Below are 24,307 nucleotides of genomic sequence, written 5' to 3'. Positions count from 1 at the left end.
CCACGCAGCAGCACAGGCAGGATGTCCTCCTGCCATCACCTGCAGCATCCCTCTGCCACCAAGCCCTGGGGTCCCACCAGGACGGGCCCTCCAGCAGAGCTGGATAAGGCACCTCGGGCCACAGGCATGTGCCCATGGACCACCCTGGCCCTGTGATGTTCCATCCTGACCCCACCTGGTCTGTGCCACCACCAGCACAGCCCTCGCCATTGCAGCCTCGCAGGCACCCAAGTCTGTGGGTTTTACCACCCAAAGAGGCAGCTGCAGCCCCGGGGATGGGGGCACCTGCCCAAGGGCTCAGGGCGCTGCTCCGCAGGCCCTGGGGCTCCATCGGTCCCAGCAGGGCTGATGGTGCCTGGAGCTGCCCAGCTTCCTACCTGGCCCTGCTCCTCCTCTGCAGCTTCCCCAGCTCCCAGAGCACCAGCACAGCTTGAGAGCAGTGCAGCCCCATCCCTGGGCATGGGACGCCCAGAGCTGCGGCCGCTCCATCCTACCTGTGGGGACAGGGCTGCCCACAGCTGCGGTGCTGAGCTGGGGTGCTGAGCTCCCTCTGCCACAGGCCCACGCTGTGCACGTGACACTGGAGGAAATCAGCTCTGTGCTGGGAAGGAAGTTGAAGCAGAGCACCTCTGCTTCCCTGCATCCCCGTGCCCCAAGCTCCTCCTGCTCACCCCTGCAGGGGCAGCCCTGGTTGCCCCAACCCACCTCCCACTTGGCTGTCCCCAGAGGACACCAAGGCCCCAAGGCCTGATGGCCACTATGGCCACACTCAACTGACTTCATGACATGGGAGGGCAGTGCCAGCATCAGCTGTGGCAGAGCAAGGTTGGGCAGGGATGGGGCAGCCAGCCCTGGGCCAGCAGGCAGGGACCCCAGCCCTGGCCCAGCCCCACAGACCCTCTGGAGCCCCTCATCTCCACTGCACCTGACCAGCACTGGGCTCAGTGCTGGTGTAAGACCAGGCTGCCCAGAGCCAGGATCCTCAGGGAGTAGTTGGGTTCTAGAGCAGAGATAGAGCTGGTCTCCCTGCTCCTGGGTGATAGTCCCTATAAACAGCAGGGCTGGGGCTGTGTCACCCCTCTTCCCCTGTCTGCAATCACAGGGAACAGAAAGATGCCAGAAGGTCTATTAACCACTTAAAACCAGCAGCTGGATACTTTTAGCACTTCAGTGTAACATAAACACCCCCCTGCTGCCTGGTTCTGGCCTCAACAATCAATTCTGAAGGCAAGTGTCCAGCACCTAGAGCCCCCAACTCAGAACACAAAACAAAGCAGAGTTACACCTACTACTTATTTTATTGTATTTTATTTGCATAAACAAACTTCAGGGCTTTGCTAAACAGGAACTGTTCAAGTCAAAACAAACCAAACTCTAGTTGGTGTGTGTGGGGAAACAGCACAGCAATCCTGGGGAGGGGGAGGGAGGAGAGCAGTGTCTTTACAGCACGTGCACACAGGGCCTGTCCTGCTCAGGAGGCTCAGCCCAAGAACCACCTGCAAACTTCTTCAGAATATTTTAAAGTAGAAGATAAAAAGAAATACAACAGACCGGCCGTCCTTAACCAGCACAGGAGGGATTTGCCTTTTTGTTTTTATAAAAAGATTAATAAAAAATATTGAAAAATTCTCATCTCCTTTTATATTTTCAACCTAGTAGAATTCTGAAGTTTCTTAGAAAACTATGTTGCCTTGGAAAGAGCACTCAAGTTCACAACCAGCTGCACAGAGGATACACAAAATGCCTACAAGCAGTTTGGGACTCCAGCACACACCAGGCCTAACACTGTACACACACAGTGGTGAGTAGTAGGGTGTCTTTTTTGTCTTTTTTTTTTTTTTTTTTAAACCATGCTAATTTTGTTAACTTTCAACATAAAAGGAAAATAATCGTTTTTAAAAGACCCTAAACTCAACTGTTACATAAAAAAAAATGTTTAAAAAGAAATCATAGCAGTTTGGTCCCAACGAGATAACATTTAGATGTTTATTCACATGCTTCATTGTTTTCTTATTTATAAGAACCAAAAATAGTTTCCAAAATTATCATTTACTTGATGTTACTACATACGTAAAGGCCTAAAATAAGTAGAGTATGAATTTAAAAAATTGAATACATAATAGGGGAGAAAAATTTGAACTGGCGAGTTAGTCCCGACCTTGACTATTTCAAATTATAAAAGAGAAACAAAAATGTCAAGACTATTGGGTTCAGGTGGGCACAAACCAAAATCCACATTGTCCTCAAAGCCTGTTACCAGAAAAATAACCGACCATTCAATAAGGTCACAGGTGAGAGAACATCTAGGATCTCACCCTGCACTTGACCTTACTCAGTCCAGAAGGTAAGTCTTTGGGAAGATTTACTCCAGGAGCGGATCCAAGCATAAAGGAATGATCAGTTCCCGTCCCTGCGGAGGGAGGCTGTGCTCTGGAAATGCAGTTAAGGTGGGGCTGTTGCAGAGCTCCTCCCTAGGGCTCTGCTCAGCACTTGGCATCACCCTGACAACCTCCAGCACCAGCCTGGTGCTGCTCCCCTTCCCGCCAGGGCCCTCGGAACACGCCGGCACCGCGGCTACTCGGCCGTGGTCTGCAGGGTGTCCTTCTCCTCCCTGTTCTCTGCTCCGCTTTCATCATCTTCAATCTCTCCTTCCTCTCCACTGAACTTGTCATGGGCCCACTTGGGGCTGGTGCTGGACTTTCGGAACATGAAGCGTCCCCGGCCCCGGGGGAAGGCGCCCCGGCCGCGGCCTCTGCTCACCCACTTGTCGGCGCCTTCGCCCTCCCGGTCGTCGTGCTGCACAGGAAGGCAGGGACAGCAGGTGAACACACCACCCACTCATGGCAGAAGAGCAGGAAAACTGGCTTGGGAAACACAAGCCTGCAGCACCAGCCAGGCTGCTGTGCTTATGCCACAGGGAATGCTGCCGTCTAACGAGACATTCTGGCTTGTTTTGGGGCAGAACAGCAGGAAAGCTGCACAGGCTCTTGGAGCGTGACAACCTGCCCTGGCTGACAGGCAGTTAGAGAGTATTCAGGGGAAGGTGTCAGGGCCTGCAGTACCACTGCAGCTCCACAATTCAGATATTCTACAGATTTCCCCTTTATTTTCTTGCCAATCAAAACACTTTGGCAGCTTCAGTCCTTACTGCTGGATACTGAGTTTAACAACACCTGCTGCTTCCAGGAATGCTCTGCATGAGCCAAGGCAGATGCAGCTGGTACAAGCTGACATGGACCATGTCACTAGGCTCAAACTGACCCATTTCTGTACATGAAGTACAGTGTAGAGCCTGGATACCCCCCAAAATTACAAATCTCCTTCAGTAAGATGAGAGAAAAATGCAGGAAAATAAATATTCAAGGCTTTCCTGTTTGAGGAACAAGACTGAAATACTGCATTATTTAATGAGATTTAGGGAACTCTAGTGCCCCAAATCAGAAAAACAATAGTTAAGTGTGTTTTTAAAAGTGCCTGTTCCTCACAGCACACGATCATCCAGGGTTCTCCTTGATTCATGGCCATTAGTATAGCAGACTGCTGGCACCAGAAGGAAACAGAACCATTCTGACCCACCCAGGAAGCAGGGCACTTCATAGGGCTAGTAGGACCAAGAAAATGTGGCCATCTGTCACAGACTAACAGATTCAAGTTGTGGTTTCCAAAGCACTGTCAAACACATGCTCTTTAACTGGCCTTTAGGATTTCACTTAACTGCAAACCACCCTACAATGAGCAAGAAACACATTCTCTTTAGTCATGAGCCAAAAGCTTCTTGTGAAGTGTCACGTGAAGCCTTAACCTGGCGGACTGGACAGCTCAAATATAGCTGGGCTTTCACCTCTAAAGGGTTCAAGACCAGAGATACAAGGGTGTACTTATGTGCTTCAGCATTTCACACATACCAAGTAGTACTTCTTGCTCTTGGGTGTGTACTCTGGATCCCACTCCTCATCCCTGGTTCGCTTCTGGAAGTCGTTGTTGCCGCCACTGTTGCTGTTATTGTTGCCTGAAAAGTTGCCTCTGCCCCATCCTCTGCCTCTTGCTCGGAACTGCTGCAATGGCAAAACATGGAAGAAAATTAAAAAGGTTGCAGTCATTGCCCTCCCACCCCCAGGCAGCTTCCAGAGTGTCCCAGACCTCTTCTCTAACTATCCAATAACACCTTTAACCCATCATGAAAACAGAAGCTCAGTACATTTTAGGGTTTTCCAGCTCATCTGATCACACAGTGGAGCAGTTTCTCTACAGCTGTTCAAGATGCAGAGGAATTTTCAGGGTACCCAAGAGAAAGCACCTGACAAGGACCATATGCACGTAAGACACCACATAATGAAAGCACAACTACTGCACACGAGGTGTGGTTGTGACCAGCAGTCCTTTTGGTGACCTAACCCACACTGGCTGGTGCACGTCACGCTGCTCATCCAGGTTGCTCAGCAGTTGCTACAGCACAAAAGCTTCCAGGCTTGATTCTGTTCCACACAACTTGAGTTCAACTGCCCAGACTAAATTCTCAGCACCTGGTTGGTGCTCCAGACCTGGAGCAATCGTGTTGTTCTGGCTCATTATCCACAACCAGGCCATGTCTTTGAGGTTTCTCCTTTATGTTATGTTTTCACTGTGGAAGAGCAAAACACAGCGGCCACTTTTTGACCACTTTGGGAACTGATACCATGGGGGGTGGAGAACACTTACAAAGGTCCCTCTAGCTCTTCCTCTCTCATTTGGACCAGTGAACTCCTTAGTCCCAAGTCGGGACTTGTCAAAGCCTGTGGTGCTTTCCTCCCTCTCCTCAGTCTCCTCAGGATACTCCTCCGCTTTGACTGAATGAGAGGACCGCGAGGATGAGGAGCTGGATCGGGATCTCTCACGTACCCGTCGGTGTTTCCTGTTCCAGTGATAGGAAATGGAAGTGAGGGGACAGCAACAGGGTTAACAACTCAGTTGTGACTTGTTTGCTACAGAACCATTTCTTTATCACTCTCTACAGTGCAATGCTCTCCTTTTCCTGTGGAAAAGCCAAAGTAAGAGCTAAGGATCAGATACAACACACAGACCTAACATGGGTCCCAAGTCTTCTCCAGAAAGAACTTATTGCCTCTTTCTAAAGTGTTTACACCCTCTTGTATGAGAAGAGCATGCATCTACAGAGCCTTAGTCAAACAGAAAATTAAGCTAATAGAGAAGTATTAGATTAAGGTTAAAGCAAAGTCATTTAAACATGGCTGCTCTCTATTACACAACAGGAACAAGAAGGAAAGGTGACTCACCCATTCTGACACATGGAGCCTTCTCATTTACCTTTAACAATTATTTAGTGTTTCATTTATAATGATATCAAGAAGACAGGCAGAGGATTAACTGATGCCACTGGAGCAGTTATGTCACAAGGTGCACAAGTGCATGTACACGGTGTCGTCTCCAGCCTTACCAGCAGAAACACGAAAGGCAGAAGGAAATGGCTATTAGGTTTCCTACATACTTTTTCTTTGAGCCTTTGTGACTTTTCTCCGTTTTCTCAGTTGATCTTTCCCTTGAGTGACTTGAATCTCTCGAGTCCACGGATTCCCTGGATTTATCACGTTTAAGATCTCTTTCCTTATGTTTTTTACGGCGCTCAATATCAAGGCGCAGGTCAACAGGGTCGTCCTTATATTTCCCTTCAGCCTAGAAACGCAGGGAAGAGGGAAGGAGTTTAGTGTCAGGGTTTACAGAGCACCAGGTCAGCACCACTACTTTGCTACTGACTGCACAGACTTCTGGAGAACAGGAGTTTATCTGAATACTAATCAATAATCCATCTTAAGATGTAAAATAATGCACTATTAAAATAAGCCTTTGCCAGAATTCAGTTTTCCTACAGCTTTTTAGGATCACTGCTTTTTAACTTTTATTCTGCTCTTTTAAACAGCATTAGAATAAATTGTCTGAAACAGGGGGAGGGAGAAACACAGAAGCTGACACTTACTGAACATCACAGCCAGTGAGAGATGAGAACTTGGAAATCCAATCCCACTGATTATGTATCAGAACTACAGCATGTCAGTGGTGTCTAACAGCCTGTGAAGGCTTGTTAGGGAAGAGCAGCACCCTCCCTGGCCTGCTGACAGGCAACACCTAGCAGGATGGAGGGATTTTAACCACCAGGTCTGGAAACAATACTTAGGGAAAAGCAGCTTTTAGGTGTTTGGTGCTTGGACACACCCAAGATGGTGATCACTGATTAATGTTGTAGGAGATGGAGGCTGGGGAAAGGCAGCAACCAAGTGCACGTGTGAGAACACTAACAGCCCACCAGGATGGGGCCTTTCACACATCTGTTGAAGATTTACTCTGTGGCAGACATCCCCTCCAGCTCTCCTGCCCCTGGGACTGGAAGGCACATGTGGAAGATGCCAACTAGTCACCACAGATGGAAAATGTGTTTGCCCACCCAGCCCTGGCCAGCCCACTGGTGTGAGCTGAGCCTGGTGCTGCACACAGCAAACACCAACTGCACGATAAACACTCAACAACCAGCTGGTTTATTGTTATTTTTTTATCTTGCTAATTTAAACAAAAATAATCTGGTAATGCTTGCTTTGAGTTTTATTTAAATTGCTACTTAATTAATGAATTAAGACAGTTTCTTTGGAAAAGAGAACTCGTGTTACCTGTGAGTACTTTAAGCCCAGTGGACCCTGGATCAGATTCTGCTGCCTGCTCACAGAGGAGCAGCAAAGTGGCTGTGGTTCTGACCCTGCCCTGAGCAGCAGCACCTCTGTGGGAAGCCTGTACACCACCCTGCTGACAACAACATGCAGCCCCCACAGCTGTGCTCAGCGACTGCTATTGTATGGACACAAGACTAATCTTGGGAACTGCATGACTTGATAGGCAACATACATCATATTAATCGTCTTGAATTAAATACAAAAGGATTAGTAATTCTCTAGCTATTAAATTTTTTACTTACATGAGTTTCTAACCACTTTTTTGTTTAAATAAATATGTCAAATAACGCAGGAGTGAGAGCAGGCGTTTTGTTTTGGTATTTTGCTCTTCTACTTTCCCCAGGCAAAGAGCTTTAATTTCTACTCTGAGAATAAAACTGCTCCCAACACGATGGATGACAGATAAGTGACAAAATCAGCAGCAGCTCCCTTATGTGGTACAGCAAACACCTATTTGGGTTTGTGAGGGCACGTCTGTTTCACGGAAGGCTGGCGAGCTGTTTGGAAACCAGGTTTATAACACACTCTGCCAAGCTGATGCTCAGAGTTCAGGCCCATCAAATCCATCTCACCATCGTCCATGTCAAGCCACAAGTGTGTTTGGAAAAAATCGAAAACAAATATGAAACAAGTAAGGTTTCAGCAGGACTGTTTAAAACTTCTTCAACGTAAATATGTATGAAGGTGAATAAACAAAGGTTAAAATCCCAAACATTTTATGCTAAGCCATTTTTATGATTGTTTACAGCGAGTGCAATGGCTTAACACTCATCCACTCAGAACAGCTAAAGCACTAAATTCCCAATGGTCTGGATCTACTAACACAAGTGCTGAATGTTAAAGTAACATCAATCAACAGAAACGGTACATAAGTTGTTAGAACAAAATTTATAATCTGCTTAATAGTGTATTTGGTTTAGATAAGTACTTAGTTTTACTTTCCTCTTTTTGACATGCATGTCTTTTTGAAAACATGGTTGGAAATATTGCATGTATACAATTGATGTAATCATACTTACAAGCAGAAAAATATCACAAAAAGTTTCTTCTCTCATCATGGGCACTTGTTCCAAAAATCCTCTCTTTTTTCTCAAGCTCACCTCAATTGACTTTGGGGTCATTTACCATAGTCTAACCACTTCACAAAGGTTGTTGATACATTTTTTTAATAAAAATTAACCCTTTGTAGTTCATTTTTAGAATTATGCCCATCCTTAAAAGAAAAACACAAACTTAAGTAGAGAGTAATTTAAACAAAAACATCACTGTTAAGTTCATGCCCAATACACTCATTTTGTAGAATTAAACTAGTCAGAGTAACAGTTCACCTTGAAGCCAGGATCTCTGGAACTTTTTGTTTCCTCTTGAGAGAATCCATGTTTTCTAAAAGTACTGGGAGATATATCAATCCTCCTACAAGTAAAGAAAGTACACAGATATAATCTTGCTCATATAAGAAGACCGTGAAGGTTACAGAGCAAGTGTCATTTAAAGCAGATCATTATTTCCTAAGGTACCTAAAACTCTCCATATATTTCCATTTGTTTTGCTGAAGCTGGTTATATACTTGAATTATTCTGGAATTATTTCAGAGCTTAACAGAAGGAAAACTGAAACATCAGACCGAGCCTAATGGCACTAACCTGTGGATTTCAGGGCTCTTTTTGTTTTTAGCTGCATCTTGTTCCATTCCTTTCTTTAGATATTTGGTAAAGCGTTCATTCAGTGTCATTCCTGAAGACCCAAAGTGATGCTCTGGTGGGGGTTTGAGGAAACAAAGCCAAAATATTAACACCATTTTTGTAAAAAAGATACAGCACATCAGTCCTACAGCTTGGTCACACTCAGCTGCAGGACAGGTCTGACCCACCTCTTACATGATGGACTATAGTCACTATGTGTTGAGCAAACAGTTCAGAGGGACTTCGCTGAGACTGAGCAGACTGAATGTGGTGGAAAATGGACCGGAATTCTTGCTCCTTCTTGTTGCTGTGCACAAGGTCACGACACAGCTTGCGTTCCTGAGCCAGTATGCCACTTGGACTGGAAAAAGAACAGATCTCGTGAGGCAGAGGAGCAGGGTAAAGGGAGGCAGTTTAAGATGATTAATGTTTCAGAAGCTGGAAGCTGACTGCATTTTTTATGTAGTATTATGAAGGCACGTAAGAACATCCAATGGGACGAGCAGGAGGCTTATGTAAGTATCTCTGAAATACACTGGTCTAGGTTACTGTAACAATTCAGGTCACTTGTTCTGTATTTGGAGTGCTGTGCTGGTATTAAACCCTGTCACCCTGTGAAATACAAGCCAGTTCTTACACCACTCACTGGTTGTGATCTGTGCTCCTCAATTCTGGATCAACCTCTAACGTCCCAGAGTGTGTGGACACTTACAGGCTACTGCTGTACAGTGCACTTTCTGGAGTAACTTTTTACCGTCTTAAGATTTCTTGGAGCAATGCTGAAGTGACTCTCAGAGTTTCCTAGAGGTTCAGTAATGCTATATTGAGAATAAGAGCAGTCAAACACACTCCAGAGAATCAAATGTCATTTAAACAACACTGTAACTTTACTGCACCACCAAGATTGAGCAGCAAGAAGCCACTGAGCACCTGACTCTTCCCAGAGCCCAGGGCAGCGTGTAACCTGAGGCAGAAGATTTACACTCTGAACTAATCTTACATCTCTAGTCATAGAAAATACTAGGAAAAGTTATTTAACCTTTGTGCTATACTTTCACCATCTGCAAACTGGATAATCCTCTAGCCTCCCACCACAAAAAGAACAGTCACACAAGTATTACAATGCCAGAAAAAGTTAATCCCTATCTTCAAAAAAATGCAAATTGTGATGCAATATTATTTAGCCTCCTTCACCTTTGGCAAGCACATGAGAACCTCAAAAGAAAAAAGCAAAAATCCCTACTTAGGCTCTCAAAAAACAGCAAATACTTACCGTGCAAGATCTTCATCAAAGGAATCCATTCGAATATTGACCTGGGCCTCACGAGTAATGGAAAAGGAGGATTTGCCAGGGGCTATCCCCTCTCCTTTGGAGCCTGGCTTCTCCTTTACCTCAGAGGTCTTCCTTGGTGGGGGGGAAGCACTTTTTTCCTGGCTTGATTTGTAAGTGGTCACTCTGAAATTCTTTTCAGGAACAAACCCCCTGTGACCTGGTTCAGCTCTCTTGGATGCTGGCCTCTCTTCTTTTTTTGATCTTTCTGAGTAGCTTTCCTCCTCCATTTCATCAGATTTCCTTTGTTTCTCTTTCCCAGGTGGCAAGAACACCACACCTTCCCACTTTCCTGGCCTATCCTCCTCTTGACTTTTACTTGAGGTTGCCACAACTTTAGACATAAACTTGGGCTCATCATCAAACTCGGAATCTTTTCGGCCCTTTGCCTTGTCTTTCTTTTCCTGCTCATCCGTTTCCTCTTTGCCATAATGACTTTCCTTGTGGAACTCTGGGACCTTTAGCTTGTCAAAGTCATCCCGGAACTTGTAGCGCTTGGGGGACTGGCTGCTGCGATATCCCTTCTCGGCGTCGCCTTTGGGGGCATAGGAGTCAGATTTTGCCTTTCCATCTGCTGATCCCAGCTCAGAGAAATTCCCTTTTTCTTTAGATTTTTCTTTTTCAACATTTGTTACTTTCTGTTCTTTGTCTTTCCCATTCTCAGCCTTCTGCTCTTCCAGGTATCTATTCATAAAACAGACATCACAGTGGTTCTCTTACTAAGAATCAAAGCTGTTAATAATTCAGTCAAAGCAGTCTTATTTCAGAGCTCACTAAGCTATGCATGTACAGAAAGCTGTCTCTAGGCCCTAAAATAGTTAAAATATAAAGCAGATTACTCAGCCTGGATTTAGACTTTTAGTTCTCAATAGATTCAGCACATGTAGAATAAAATGGATATGCAGAACTGATGAAATGAGGTTTAAAAACAAATTAAATAAAAACTTACCCACAGATTCATTTTAAGGAAAATAGTAACATCTTACCCAGTTGGTTTATTTACTTACAAACCTGGTTCAGGAGAACAACACATCAATACTTTCAAACTGGGCTGTTCTGCTTTAAACAACACACTGGAAATAAAAGCCTCAAAAGCTACTTCAAATTTTGGATGCAATTTTCATAGGTAAGCTAAATATCTCATGACCGACTGTAAATACAAATAAAAGCAAAAAGGTTAACAGAGGAGAATATTTATTTTGCCAGGAGAAGACAAAACACTTGTAGTAAGAATAACAACTTCAGATAACCTAGTTTAAAGCATCAGAACTACATTAAAAGCATTCATTAAGCAAAACTCTAGCTCTGAGGAGCAGCAAAGCCTGAGGACATCAGTTCAGTGCTTTGAAAAGCCCAAAAGAGAGTTAAAGTTTTGGTTTTTTTCTTTCCTTTTTAAATTTCAGGCATCCTTGATACAGAAACAGTTCAAAATAAAACTAATAAAGAAGATATTTAAGCTTGTGAATGCTACCTTATCTTTTAAAACAAAGTGCCCCCTTCAGGGACAGATCTGCTTGGATTACCCAAGCAAACACAGGCAGCTGATGCCTTCTGCACGAAGGGTGTCTTCATCGCAGCGATGACCCTGCTGCTTTAGTTCCTCATAGTACCCACACACAGGCAATGCAGCTGCACCTGCCTGAGGCTGCTTGTGGCAGGACAGGCAGTAAGATTTAATTAAAGTGTGCTGATTTATCATATCTAATGCAATTAAAGAATGCAATAGTAAAAAAATGTCTTTAACTGGATAATAACTAGCTTGGCAATGCAATCTTCTGACGTGCATGGTCAGGTTGCCAGGAATCTCTCTGGGCACACATTCACTCCAAAGGCTCCTGAGCCATGAACATTTTTGCAGGGAACTACACAAACTATCCAAGTCAGAAACTACCTCCTGCAGCACAGGACCAGGTGTGCCTGGTCTGTAATGGAGCCAGGACCAGCCCCAGAGCACTGACATCCAGTACCCACCCAGAGCCCTCCCAGCAGCATGAGAGCACCCACACACCCATGCTGGGTTGTCAAAATACTGCAGCACAAGGGAACCCCTCACTTGCCTTTTTGAGAAGGCTCCTCCTCCAGGAGTTGGGGTTTCCTCCTTCTGAGATGTACCGTACATAGAACTGACTGGTGTTGGACTTTTGCACACTGGGCTCTTCCTCGTTGGGCTCATCCCTGCCGAGCCGTGGTCAAAGGGACTCTGGTGAGAGCCTGCCTGGAAGGAGGTGCTGCTGCCCTGCAAAGCAGAGCTCATGGGTGAGGGACTGGACAGGGGAGGACTGGACTTCTGCAGTGGACTTGGCCGAGGAGAACGACGCCTCACCACAACAGACTGGAGAGGGCTCTTCAAGGCTGGACTGCGCTCCCTGGGGCTCAGTTCAGACACAGAAGCTCTTGAGGCTGAACCTGTACCATAGGTGGACACATCTTGCCACGGTTTTGATCCCTCAGATGCCTTGACATCTTGAGCTGCTGCTCCTGAAAATGGCTGCTCCTTAGACTCATCACCTTGATTATCTCCTGCAGCCTGAGATGGCCGGGTATCCTTGGAAGATGACTTTTTCTCCTTTCCAGATTTACGCTTGGAAGACTCAACTCGGCTGTGATTTGAGGACGACCGGGAAGAGGAAGACCTCCTTGACCGGTCGGAAGATGACTTATCAGAATTTCTAGAATGACTTCTAGACCTTGGTGAAGGAGATCTTCTCTTGGGTGAACGAGAGCGTGACCTCCCTCTACGAGGGCTGTAGGCTTGGCGATAATTCTGCCAGTTTGACCTGTAATTCCCATACCCTCCTCGGTTGTACTGGCCCCACGGATAAAACCCTCGATTCCGGCCCCGGAAATAATAGGGTCTCCTGTATCCTCTGTTATGGCCTCTGAAATCCCGGTTCTGATAGACTCTTGGATGGTTCCTTTCTCTGTTATGAGATGGAGAATAGGATCTTGAACGGGACCTAGAACTGAGAAAGGAAAAAAAATTACATAAATATTTTTAAATGTATTCTTCTTTCACAACGTTAATTGAGGCCTTATAAAAAAGAATTGGAAAATTGATTCCTAAGCTTTTAAAAGTAATTTCTCTGGTTTACCCTCATCCAACTGAGACGTTACACTTTGTCCTCAATACGTTGCAGTGGAAATAACCTGTGCCTGTGATCCTGCCAGACAAATATTTGACTTCAAGATCAATGCAGAGGCCATGATGAGTGCACGTTGCTCTTCGTTTTTCTAGGATGGACATGGCTGCTACCCAGCTTCAGGAAAAGTGACTTATCTCAAACTTCCAGCCCTTTGCAGCTCAAGGTGAAGGTCATACCTCCTCTTAGACCTCCTTAATAAACAAGTATTTCTTTACACAGGTCATGCTCCCGTTAATGGAGCAGATGAAAAAAAAAATCTTCCTCTAATGTCCCTCAGTTATCTCACATGCTTTTGAAATTCTGGTAAGATAAAACTCCGCGTCTTTGCCAGGTGAGGTAATAAATGGCTACACCTCAACAGGAGAAGAGCAGCACTGGGGAGAGCAGCACACTGCTCTGCAGCCCAGAGTCAGCAGGTGCCCCCCAGCCAGGCAGGAGGGAGCAGGGGAGCACTGGCTTCCCAGCCTGACACCACCAGATGGCACTGCTCAGTGTCCCCTCTGCTCCATGGGTCCCCCTGCTCGCCCCACTCTGCGAAAGGACATTCAGAGAGAACAGAACCAAATCCAAGCACAGAGCCTATAAGAAAACAGACTTCAGTGGCAAAACATTAAGGGGTAAATGTTCCAACAGTTCCTCCCATGTCAGCTTTTGAGCTGCAGTTGTGTGGCTGTGAAAGCCCCACTGCAGCGCAGAGTTCATCGCCAGCTTTACAGTGAGTATTTCACAGATGTTGGAAAAACAAACTTCCAATAGAAGTCTGAGATTTTAACAACTTTGCATTAGTAAAAGAGAGAAAGTGCCCAAACTAGTAAGTTTATACAGGAAAGATTTTTCCAAGTGAAATTTTAATAAATAATATTCACTGAAACCATTCCCACAGTCCCTTCGGACACAGAGCCAGTGAGCTCCAAAGCATTCCCAGCTCATACCCCACCAGACACGTTCTCCTGTTGCAGCCCAGCCACCCACAGCTCACTGCTGCCCTCTCTGCTCACACCTCCAGCCCCCTAAGGTCAGGGAATACAACAATGCCCTTACAATTCCTACGAGATTAGCAGACACCCATGCAGATGAAAACTTCAGTTCTGTTTTTGTTTTTTTCTGGCTATCAAACATGTGGCAGCTGAGGAGGAAACTGTCCATACCACAGTCACTGCCAGCAAGCAGTTTCATGAGAACTCCAACACACACTTCATCCTTTAGTTCAAACACCCAAAAAGCCTACACAACTCAGCTGAGACCTTTCCTCATTCAGACAATGACAAGGAAAAGCAGAGGCAGATGGCAAGAGTCAGCAGCTGTAAGGAGCCCCCACCAAAAGCACCAGACACACACATGCTCCTATTCTCAGACCACTGCTGCATTTGTCATCAATTACCATTTGGTTTTAGAAAAATAAAGTAAATGTTATGCAAAAGAACCATCAGGAGTAATAAACCTTCTAGCACTACCCTGCCCTGTATTAGCCAGCTAATACAAACTGCTCCATTCTAAAGCACTACCATTTTACAATAGGTAAAAACAAAAAATAAAGTCATAAGGAAAGCAAGAAATACCAGGCAGATCCCAAGGTGGCAACAAAACCACGCGGTGGAGTGTGCTGAAGTACACAAAGCTGGATTTTCATGTGAAGATACCACGAGACCTACCTCAGAGAGTATCCAACTGCCAGACAAGATGGCTTATTTGTACTAACCTCCTCCATTTTCATTCTTTTTTTTTTTTTTTAAAAAAGGAGTTATTTACAAAGCACAAGTAGCTTCAGCAGCAGCACAGAAGAAATGACCATGTTTGCAGAGAGTGCCTTCGTTTTCAGCTGTCAAAGTTCCTTCACAGCTAGGCAGAAATTCCCAAATGACCACATCTCTTCCAGCATTCCAGCTTCCCTCTGCAAAGAACTCTCTTCGTCTCAAATCTCCGCCTTTAGTTCAGCTTTGTCATGTCGTTCTCTCTCCAACTGTATATTTATTAGAGCCTCTGCATTTTAAAAATCTCTTTAATTGTTACCAGTTGTATGTGTTTACAGCCTAATGATTTTCAGAATATGTGTTATTAATTTAAGATTAGCAAAAAAGCAGCTGAACAACATATTCCAACCGGAATATCTTTGCCAGATACAAAATGCTCAGCCAAAAGAAAAGAAAAAAACACATCTAGAGAAGAGAGGAGCCTTTAACTGGCCTGATCAGAAGCAATTCAGAGAGGTAAGAACAACTATTATACACATCTAATGATTCCCCAAAATTAACTGCAGTGAAATTAACCTTATCTACTTCATCCATCCAGAACTCTCTCTTCTGTTAACTGACTCCTTTATGGTGAGGGGCAGGCACGGAAACAACCACAAAAACTGCCACTGCCTTTCACAGCAGTATCTTAAAACTGACATTAAAGCTTTTTTAGTTCATTTTCATAAAGTGAGGCAAAGCACGCACGTCATGCAAAGGCTGCTCAAGTCTGGGATCAATTAAATTAAAAGCTTAAAAAAAGCCAAAGATGTTTAACAAACCACAGGAGCACATTTTGCTACAGACCCTCCCAGCATTTCTCCCCTGCTCTGACTACAGGGCAGGCACTTCACCTCTCTCACTTACAGCCATAAAGCAAATGTCTGATCTTATCAAATCATCTCAGGTCAGAATAAAAAGCTACAGCTTTGGGGGTTTTTTTGCACTTTGTCCTGCTTTGGCAATTTTAAACACCATCATTAACCATAAGTACTTTTAATATAGGACATGGGATCCCAGAGGCTGTGCAGTTAGCACTGGGAAGCACACCAGGCTGCCCTGTTACATCCAGCAGCAATTAAGAAGTGCAGAAGAACACGGGGGGAAAAAACCACTGGCATTTTGACACAGGTTTATATTAACTATTTGAGAAAAAAAACAAAGTAGAGGTCTTCTCTAAAGGCACAGTCTAAAAAAGCTGTAACACCTTCCCTGTGGAACGTGTCTCCAGCAAAATGAGCTATATCAACAAAAACACCTTCTGATTGAACTGTACGTGAGAGTATCTGCTTGCATTCAGATGAGGGGAAAAAGACCTGGACAGAAAAGTAAAGTTACTGTTCACCAAAAAACATGCTACAAAGACCACATGAAAGGCTGGAAAGAAGTATCTTGACAATGCTGAGAAACAGTTACAATTTACTCTCCTAGCTCACTGGAAACACCTCCCATCAGCTCGGGTTGACAGGAAGCAGCACAAGACACAGGCCACTATCTGTCCTGGAATCTGTGTCAGTCTTTCCCTGGAACAGAACTAAATGACAAGCCATCTGAACAGGCCAGAGAGGAAAAACACAGTTACACCCTTTGGCTTCAGAGCCACATGCACTTACCTAAGCCTGCGTTTTCTGGACCGTGAGACCGACCGGGAACGGGAGCGAGATTTGGAGAAGGAGCGGGAGCGCGAGCGCGACCCGGACCGCGAGCGGGAAGAGCGGGATCCGGACTTCGACTTGTTGGTTTTGGACATCTTTGCAAGAACCTGCTGGTGGTACCTGCAGGGAACAGGGAAACAGAAGTATTTGAAACATGAAGTCGGGTGGCAGATCTGAGAGGCAGGCCAGGGCTGGCAGCCTGCCCAGTGACCGAGCGACGTGGAGCCTGACGAGGCTGGAAGTGCGGGTGTTGGAAGTGGCTGCCACAGGAGATGCACAGTGTTGGGCTCGGGGTAGAAGGTTTATTTCTGTCTAGGGAGGAAATCTGCAAAATTAATAAATGGCTTTCAACCCAGAACAATTCCAAATTTGAGTGTTACAGCTGAAAGGAGCAAGTTAATGCAAAACCCAAGACCAGAGGCTGTGCTGCCAGCTCAGGCAAGTGTCCCTTTAAAGAGACACACATTTCAGCTCAGCCATGCCACTAGCAAAGCCAGCTGCCAATAGTCTAATTAATAAAAACTTGTGGTCAAAAAAAATCAAACCCCTAACCCCCCAAAGCCTCCTCTACATTTTCAGAAGGAAACATGAACAAAACCATAATCCAAGCTACACGAACATCACCCTGTTTGCACAGCTCTGCCTTGCTATGAGGGCTCAGGTCAGATCCTGGCGGGATGTCCCGCCAGTCGATGCAGTTGCTGTGCTCAGTCACCAGCACGGGGCACCCGGTGAGCAGGGCTGCTGCAGCCACATCATTCAGGTGTCCTTCCAAACACAGAGTCACTCAAACAGTACAGACATAAGAGATTACACTGTAGCATTGAATGACTCCCTGGGCTATTTCAGGAATGACCCAGGTAGAGGGTCCCTCAGGGAATACAGTCTGACCACATCATGATTTCAGCTTCATCATGGTAAGGTTCTCTTGCAAGTATCAACTTTGTGTCAAAAAGTAAGATTTTCTAAAGGATTGTCATCATCTCTTATCTTATCTCCAGGGAAAGAAAAATATTTAGGAATATTAACTTAAGAGAGAGTATCACATTGTTTATATTTGAAGTGGTGGTTCCCAGTCCCCTTTCCATTCCTGATCGTAGAAACTGGAGGTTTCAGCAGTGGGCAGGAAAAGGGAGTAAATGTTAGTTTAAGTGTCTGTATTGTTGAGTATTCCACACCAGCAGTTGGTACCAAGGTTTGAACTCTGCAATTCCTGAGGCAGCTGACAAAGCTGAGAAGAAAAATCTGCTCTCTTTAAACAATACAGAAGTCTCATTCACAATATCAGAAGCAGCCTATTTAGCATTTGCACTGAATTCCGTAGAAATTTCTACAAGAAATTACTGTTTTTTTCCTCCCCAAAGTTAGCAAAATATTGCAGAGCTATAAGGAATTTGAGCAGAGAAAAAAAAAAAAAAACACAGTGAACTGGTAGGTGCACAGCTCTGCCTGTACCAGTGCACAGTCAACAGCAAAACTGTCCTTACTGGAAGAGTCTCTTGCCTTACTGACCTGCCCCTCAGTGTGGATCTGTACACAGTGCTAGGGATGTTTGGGATTTTTACACAGAATGCATGAAAATGATACTATAAGCAGAGAAATGCCTGGACACAGCTTCCAGATTACAGCTGAGTGTATTTTATATTTGTCAGGAACAGCCCCAGTAGTAGCTAACAAGTACTGAAGTGACAGTGCTCATTCTGCAGAGCCCATTCCAGAGCTGGAGAGATTTTGGGGCAGCCTGGATCCTGTCTGATGGGTTTCTGTGCAGATCTGCCCATGTGCACTGTGCCAGGAAAGCAAAACTAACCCTCGTTTGAAGCTTCAGACTGCAACACCCACAGGAGCAAAATGCACCTGACCTGAGCTTCAACCAGGGCATTGAAAAGGCAGCCTGCCATTCTACTGCCCTATTCTCTTATTTAGGATTTGTGACCTCACCTCACTCTTTCAAGCACATCCCTGGCAGGTCACTAAGACTCCCTGGAACATGCATAATTCGTTTTTTGCCTCCACTTTTATTTTCCAAGAAGTGTCCCAGAATCATCCACCTCTACATTATCCCAGCTCCAGGTAAAGGTGGCACAACTAGAAATACTTAAAATTTGTCTTTGTATTTCCAGGACACATCTAAGGGCTGTGCAGTGTCATGAATCCAGCGTAATGAATCCAGAAGCAGAATTTCAGATGCCCCCCCCATCAAGGAGACACTTCAACAGCCATAGTGTTAGTAAAAACCTATTTCTGGATAAACACAACACATGCATTTTCAACTAAGAGCTGGGTTTTTTATTAGTGTCTATTTCTAATTTGTAATCAGCACTTCAGCTTTAAATCATCAGATACCCTCTCTCATGTTACTTAAGCTAAAAATACATGAGAGCCACAAAGGATCATACAGTAAAAACCTAATTAATGTTTTTAACATGTATAGCAGCCTACAACTGCCTGTGGCTTTGAGGCCCCACAAGAATCTGCCCTGTTTAGGAAAGCCAAGTCCTTGGTCTCTGCTGCCTTAGGAGGGAAAAAAATAAACACTGTACAAGTACACGAGATGATAGAGCCCCTAAGAAAAGTGAGCTTCAGTAATTGTGATGGTCCAGAGATTACATACTCTAAGCCATTATAATTATGTATTTAAGTGGCTATAAAGCTCCTCAAATCATGGAATAAACAGAGCTGCATTCTGACAACAAACTGCCAAAACCTGAGCAGTGTGTGGAACAAAGGCTCTGCCATGGTCATCACCCACACTCCAGGAGAGGGGAAAATAACTAAAATTGCTCTCGGAATTAGGAAAAATATTGTAAAGGCAAAATGTACATTAACTGACTGTTGCATAAATGTTATCAACAAACCTTTCAGCAAAAGTGACTAATGAATAAGAGCCAGAAAGAAAAAAAGGAGATATACTAGCAGAAGCTTACCCTTTTTTCACCTACTGATAAAAAAATAGAGACATTTCCAGCATACAAACACAGCCAACTGAGAGCTGCTGCTGCATCCATTTTAAGCAAATTCCAGTGGGCTGAATTGCAACGTCTTCACTTTCAGTTGCTCTCCAAAGCCAAATTACATATATGGTTACCAAATACTCCAGTTACTGCCAGGGCACTTTCAGGAACAGCCCAACCCTGTCACAGGAGCAACTGCTGGGAAAGTGGGTCACTCTATCACGATAGCTGGTACTTTGCAGAAATGGGAAGTTGGCTTTTATTTTTTAAATCATGTTATATGTTCCCATTTTTCTCTTTCACTACACTGAAGACACTATCAATTAAAGTATTTTAATATATTCCACACTAGAAAGTACGTAGGAAAAAGTTTTTCATGCTTCCTGTTCTGTTGGGAGAAAACCAATTTCAGCATGGATGAAAATCAACAAGCACTACCACTGAAGAAGCAAATGTCATTTTTCAGACAAAGAATGTGTGAAAAGGACCACTTATAAATATTTCTTTTTACTTTACTAAATACATCTGCTGGCCAAAACAATCAAAAGTTTAGGGAAGTAAACCAAAACATGGAAGAGAAGCAGAAGAAACAAATGGTAATAATAACTGCTAGATGAATGGCAAGATGATCTGAATTGCCTCTCAGAATCAGAGCTGCTCCCAACCAAATTCTGAGGGCCTTTGACACAATAAAATCAGAAAAAAAGCTACACTCTGAAAGGAGACCACAAATACACCCTATAAACTGTGTAATTTCAGGATAACTCTCTACTAAACGACAGCCTTGTAGTTTAAGAACAACCACTTCAACATACTGTCACCTGGAAGATACCTTTATTTACACTGAAAACTGTAGGGGTTGAAATATTTTAATAGACTAATGTAATTATACAGATTTCACCACAGCTCCTCTCTGTCTCTTCTAACTAAATCACTTTCCAATAAAAAGCATATGGTTAGAGCTAAGTACAGTAAAAGTGGCAGCAACTCTCAGTAAGTCCTGAGAAGACCCCAAAATAGACTTTAAAACTATCAGTTGCTTTGAGCTGTTTAAGAGTCTTTGTATTTTACTTTTATCCACAGCATCAGTAGCCGAACACTAGGTTGGTATGTGTGATATGTGCCAAAAGCTCTTAGTCTTAGAAGGGGTTTTTTTATCTTTGTCAATACTTTTGAAGTAGATTCATTCCTAACACATGAGTTACATCCTCCTAGAATAGAAACTGATTTGCTATGCTCTATCAGCACCCAAAAGGTTAAACAAACCGAATATTAGAGTCATTTCAGCTCCCCGGTGTTGCCACTGCAGCTGTAAATGTTCTGCCATACATGTGCAGCTGTTCCCAGCACTGGTGTCTGACTTAGATACAAGGGGCTCAGCTGGTGAGCAAAAAGAGCTGTTCTGAAGAATCTATCCTTACAAAACATCCTCAGGATTACTCTGATTTTAAAGAAAGAGATGCCTATAAACAAAAAAAGGCAAACTGTGGAAGCAGTGGTGGCTCCTCACCTCATCAGAGGTTTCTGTGCCCCAAAGCCCACTCACTGACATGGCCTCACCCAGCTCACAGGGGGGGCTGCTCTGTGAAACACCCATGGGTCAGTCGTGTCTGGTCTGGAGTAGGGGCAGCAGCAGAAGTATTTCCACACTGCTCTGCCAGAGCTCACATCCCCCTGCTGACAGCTACAGAACTGCCTTCCCATCAGTGGCTTCCACCTCTGCCTGGAAAGGAACACAAGCCCCTCCCTTGTGAAGGAAAGCAGGTGACAGGCTGATCAGTTCTGCTGATGGCTTTAGTGAAATTTATACAAGCTACTTCATTCTGGGAGTTCTTCAGCTGCGTTCAAGTAACTTTTCTTTGCCACTCTACAAATAGTGCCATTCAGAAAGGGAGACTTGCAAAGAAAGCCAGTGTGGCAGAGAATGAGTTCTGGTCAAGAACTACAAGACTTGTTTTTACCAATCTGTTGCAAATCTTTAACATCTACAAAGAGAAAGCAATAAAAGCCTGGTCTACAAGGATCTTGGCCAAACAGGACCACAGAGAGAACTGTGGGCTACTGAAGTCAGCTACCAAGTGAAGACAAGGACAGTTTGACTTGTCCATATATAAAGTTCCTAGCCTGCCAATACAGGAATTGTTCAGCTACATTCCAACTTTCATCCATGTCATGGCAGAGGTTACAAATGTTCTATTTTACAAGAATATTTTTAATCCAGACCAATTCTGTGACCCCATTCACACAAGTCCTACTGACAAATAAGAAGGGGATTCAGACAAAGAACCAAGCAGCCTGGAAGCCTCTCACTCTCAAAATAAGTGTTTCCTAAAATTCAGAGGCTATTTCAGGCAGCAAAGTTTGCCTTCTCTATTTCTAAACCCTCCCAGTGATCCATCTCACCACTCAGGGGGGGGAAAACAATGGAAGAGTGACTGCTCCTACAAAGCCACCACATGGACTTTGCCCAGAAGACAAACTTTTGTCATGATCCAGTGACAGGAAAGTTAATGTTTTACCTGTTTTAAGTCTCCTGAGAGAATACAATGAAAAAAGAATCCAACTGATACAGTTTAACTTGCAGCATGGCCAGGACAAGAGTGGATACAAGAAGGAAGATTGCAAATCCCAGGGGCAGGCAGTTTTACCACTTTTGGATATTTTATTTTCTATCCCATGCCTACCTGCTTCAGCAGGCTCACCCCTCACACCTGTGCTCAGTCAGGTTCCACTGCCTCAGCTCTGCCAGTTAGGAAATCAGGAAGCAAACCTGAAATGAGAAGAAAACACACTGAAACATCTTCATACGTACACTGTGGTACCAACTGCTAGCAGTGACCAACAGGACAGCCCCTGCACCCAGGTGTCACCCAGACAAACAGCCAGCTGACCTCTCCTCTGGAGAGGAATATTGCTCTCATACTCAGAGCACTACTACAGAAAAAGGAACCAAGACAACACACAACAAGCAAGGACAGCTAACCTCTTTTCCAGACAGGGAAAGGAAAGTAGGAAACGTGCTCAATGCTCTGTGCTGAAGCAGCAATCATAGTCCAGGAGTTCTGTATTCCAGAACACTGTAAAGAACATTTCTATATGCCAAGATATGGGTCAAATGAAGAACATTTCTAGTTTCACAATGCCTTTTTCCACAAATGTTTCCTATTTCCAACTGGCCCATGTAACTTTAATGACTGTCTCTTTCCATCCTCCACTTCTGTTCTGGAGCCCTTCAAGCAGAACTCATCATTATTTCACAGATGTTAAAGCAGAACAGAACTACCACAGCCCACTACAGAAAACCCATCTCACAAGGAGTTACAGCTGAAATCCCTTTATCTCATGCACGTGCTCCAGGGTTGCTTTACCAGTAGCACCACATTTGCCAGCTTAAAGAGGAAACCACAGCAGGTATGTCCCTACCAAATGACAGTTTGTTTCCCTCCATCTGTCTGTAATGCACTGATCATAAACACTAAGAACCTCTGGAAATGACTTGTGTAGGTACCTCCAGAGTGTGCACAGCTGCAAAACTTGTTAAAACTTGTTACAATAGTTGCAGTTTATTGCACAGTGTTTACAAAGCATTAACTTGCAAATAGTAAATATTTTGCAAAGTAATTTGTAGAAAGCTCTATATAATTGTGGCAGGAAAACAAAAATATACTACTTCTTTTCTGGCCAGCACTTACTGAAACTGTTATGGTTTGTTTTGCTGTAAGACCCAAAGAAAAAAGGTATCAGCTCATTAGAGAAAACATTCCTGCCTGGGCGTCTAGTCATCTAACTAGTTTGCTAGCACAAATACTCCATTTGGGAAGAAACAGTTCAACATTATTTGCTCACAACTGCCTTCATTATCAGGGAACAAAAAAAAAAAATTCTCCTTCAGCAATGAAAATAAGACATTAGCTATTTATAAACAGCAGTAATCATCTAAATCCAGGCCTAACAGAGGCAGAAAACCTGATCAAGCAATTAAAAATCCAGTCCTATACATGATTTTGTAACTCACAGCCCTGTAAAAATCAACACTTGTGTTTTAATTCAGCTGCCCCCAGAGCAGCAGGGGAGGCAAGAGGCACGTGCAGCCAGCCAAAACCTGGTAAGAACACAGCTGCTAACAATTGCCAAGTACAAGCTAGGATACAGTGACAAAATATAGGAAAAAGTGTCAAATAAAACACAACTCCACTATGGCCAATACCAGATTGCTACTTGAACACTGAATAATGCCCCTAGGAACAAACTGGTGAAACAAGTCAAACATGAGCTGCTGGGCTCATGTAACAACACATGCAGAACTGCAATAACCACGGTCCTTCCAGTGCCAAATCAGAGCAATCTTTGTTCACAAGACAGGCACCAGGCAAAGAACAGAAGGGCTATTGGGTTTTTTCTGCACCAAGTGCCCTAAAAGGCTGTTTTTCACCCTCAGTCTCCAACAAGACCTGTAGCCAGGCAGCCCTGCCAGGGCAAAGGGACACAGGCAGGGAACACCCCAAACTCCCCCTGCACCAGCCATGGCTGGGACCCAGACACCTGACTCTGCCCTTCCCAGATCAACCCATTTAATCAGAGAACAATTCAGAACAATGACTGCAGCAGCCTGACTGTCACAAACCCCTAGGTTCAAGACTGAAAACAACACTCTTAAAGAAGCTGAGTTTGGCAGCCATTGATCTACTGCAGTCAGCTGAAGGTCCTGCTCCAGAAGAGCAGCACAGAATGTGACAGACTGACCTTGCTGTGCAAGGCAGCTGTGACACCCATTTCCCAGTGAGCCTTGTCCTGCAGCTTCACTAGATTTTGCTGTGAACTGAAAGTGGAAAAGAAGTTGCAATTTTCCACGTCAGCCACACTGGAAGTGCCAGCAGCACCGTGCAGAGAGCACACACAGGCTCTGTCAGCTCAGAAATCACTAATAATCTCACTTTCTACTTGATTCTTCTTCTTCAAGCTCAGGTTTGGTCTTGCACCAAACATTAGGTATGCCCTTGGTAACAACACTTAAGGGGAAGAAAAAAAGAGTCACCTGCATAGTTCCAAATACCAATGTAGAGAAGAAAAGTTCAGATTATTCTGTTGTGGCAAGAG

The 24,307-nt window shown here is 44.4% G+C and overlaps 1 protein-coding gene across 2 annotated transcripts in view; it reads right to left on the bottom strand.

Moving 5' to 3' along the window:
• Nucleotides 1-1,279: 1,279 nt before the first annotated feature.
• THRAP3 (thyroid hormone receptor associated protein 3) overlaps nt 1,280-24,307 on the bottom strand; it is a 28,825-nt gene continuing 5,797 nt past the window's right edge. For both annotated transcript variants that reach the window (XM_051637723.1, XM_051637724.1), the window contains exons 3-13: nt 21,895-21,980; nt 16,215-16,376; nt 11,786-12,691; nt 9,672-10,412; nt 8,587-8,759; nt 8,360-8,471; nt 8,045-8,129; nt 5,486-5,670; nt 4,699-4,891; nt 3,906-4,055; nt 1,280-2,796 (exon numbers count right to left, since the gene is read on the bottom strand). In XM_051637723.1, the coding sequence (XP_051493683.1) occupies nt 2,575-2,796; nt 3,906-4,055; nt 4,699-4,891; nt 5,486-5,670; nt 8,045-8,129; nt 8,360-8,471; nt 8,587-8,759; nt 9,672-10,412; nt 11,786-12,691; nt 16,215-16,351 (2,904 nt within the window). In that variant the 5' untranslated portion in view covers nt 16,352-16,376; nt 21,895-21,980 and the 3' untranslated portion in view covers nt 1,280-2,574. The remainder of the gene's footprint in view (nt 2,797-3,905; nt 4,056-4,698; nt 4,892-5,485; nt 5,671-8,044; nt 8,130-8,359; nt 8,472-8,586; nt 8,760-9,671; nt 10,413-11,785; nt 12,692-16,214; nt 16,377-21,894; nt 21,981-24,307) is intronic.

The sequence above is a fragment of the Apus apus genome, chromosome 21, assembly GCF_020740795.1.
Source record: "Apus apus isolate bApuApu2 chromosome 21, bApuApu2.pri.cur, whole genome shotgun sequence".
Taxonomy (NCBI): domain Eukaryota; kingdom Metazoa; phylum Chordata; class Aves; order Apodiformes; family Apodidae; genus Apus; species Apus apus.
The sequence above is the reverse complement of the archived record's forward strand: the minus strand, read 5'-3'. Positions and strand labels throughout refer to the sequence as shown.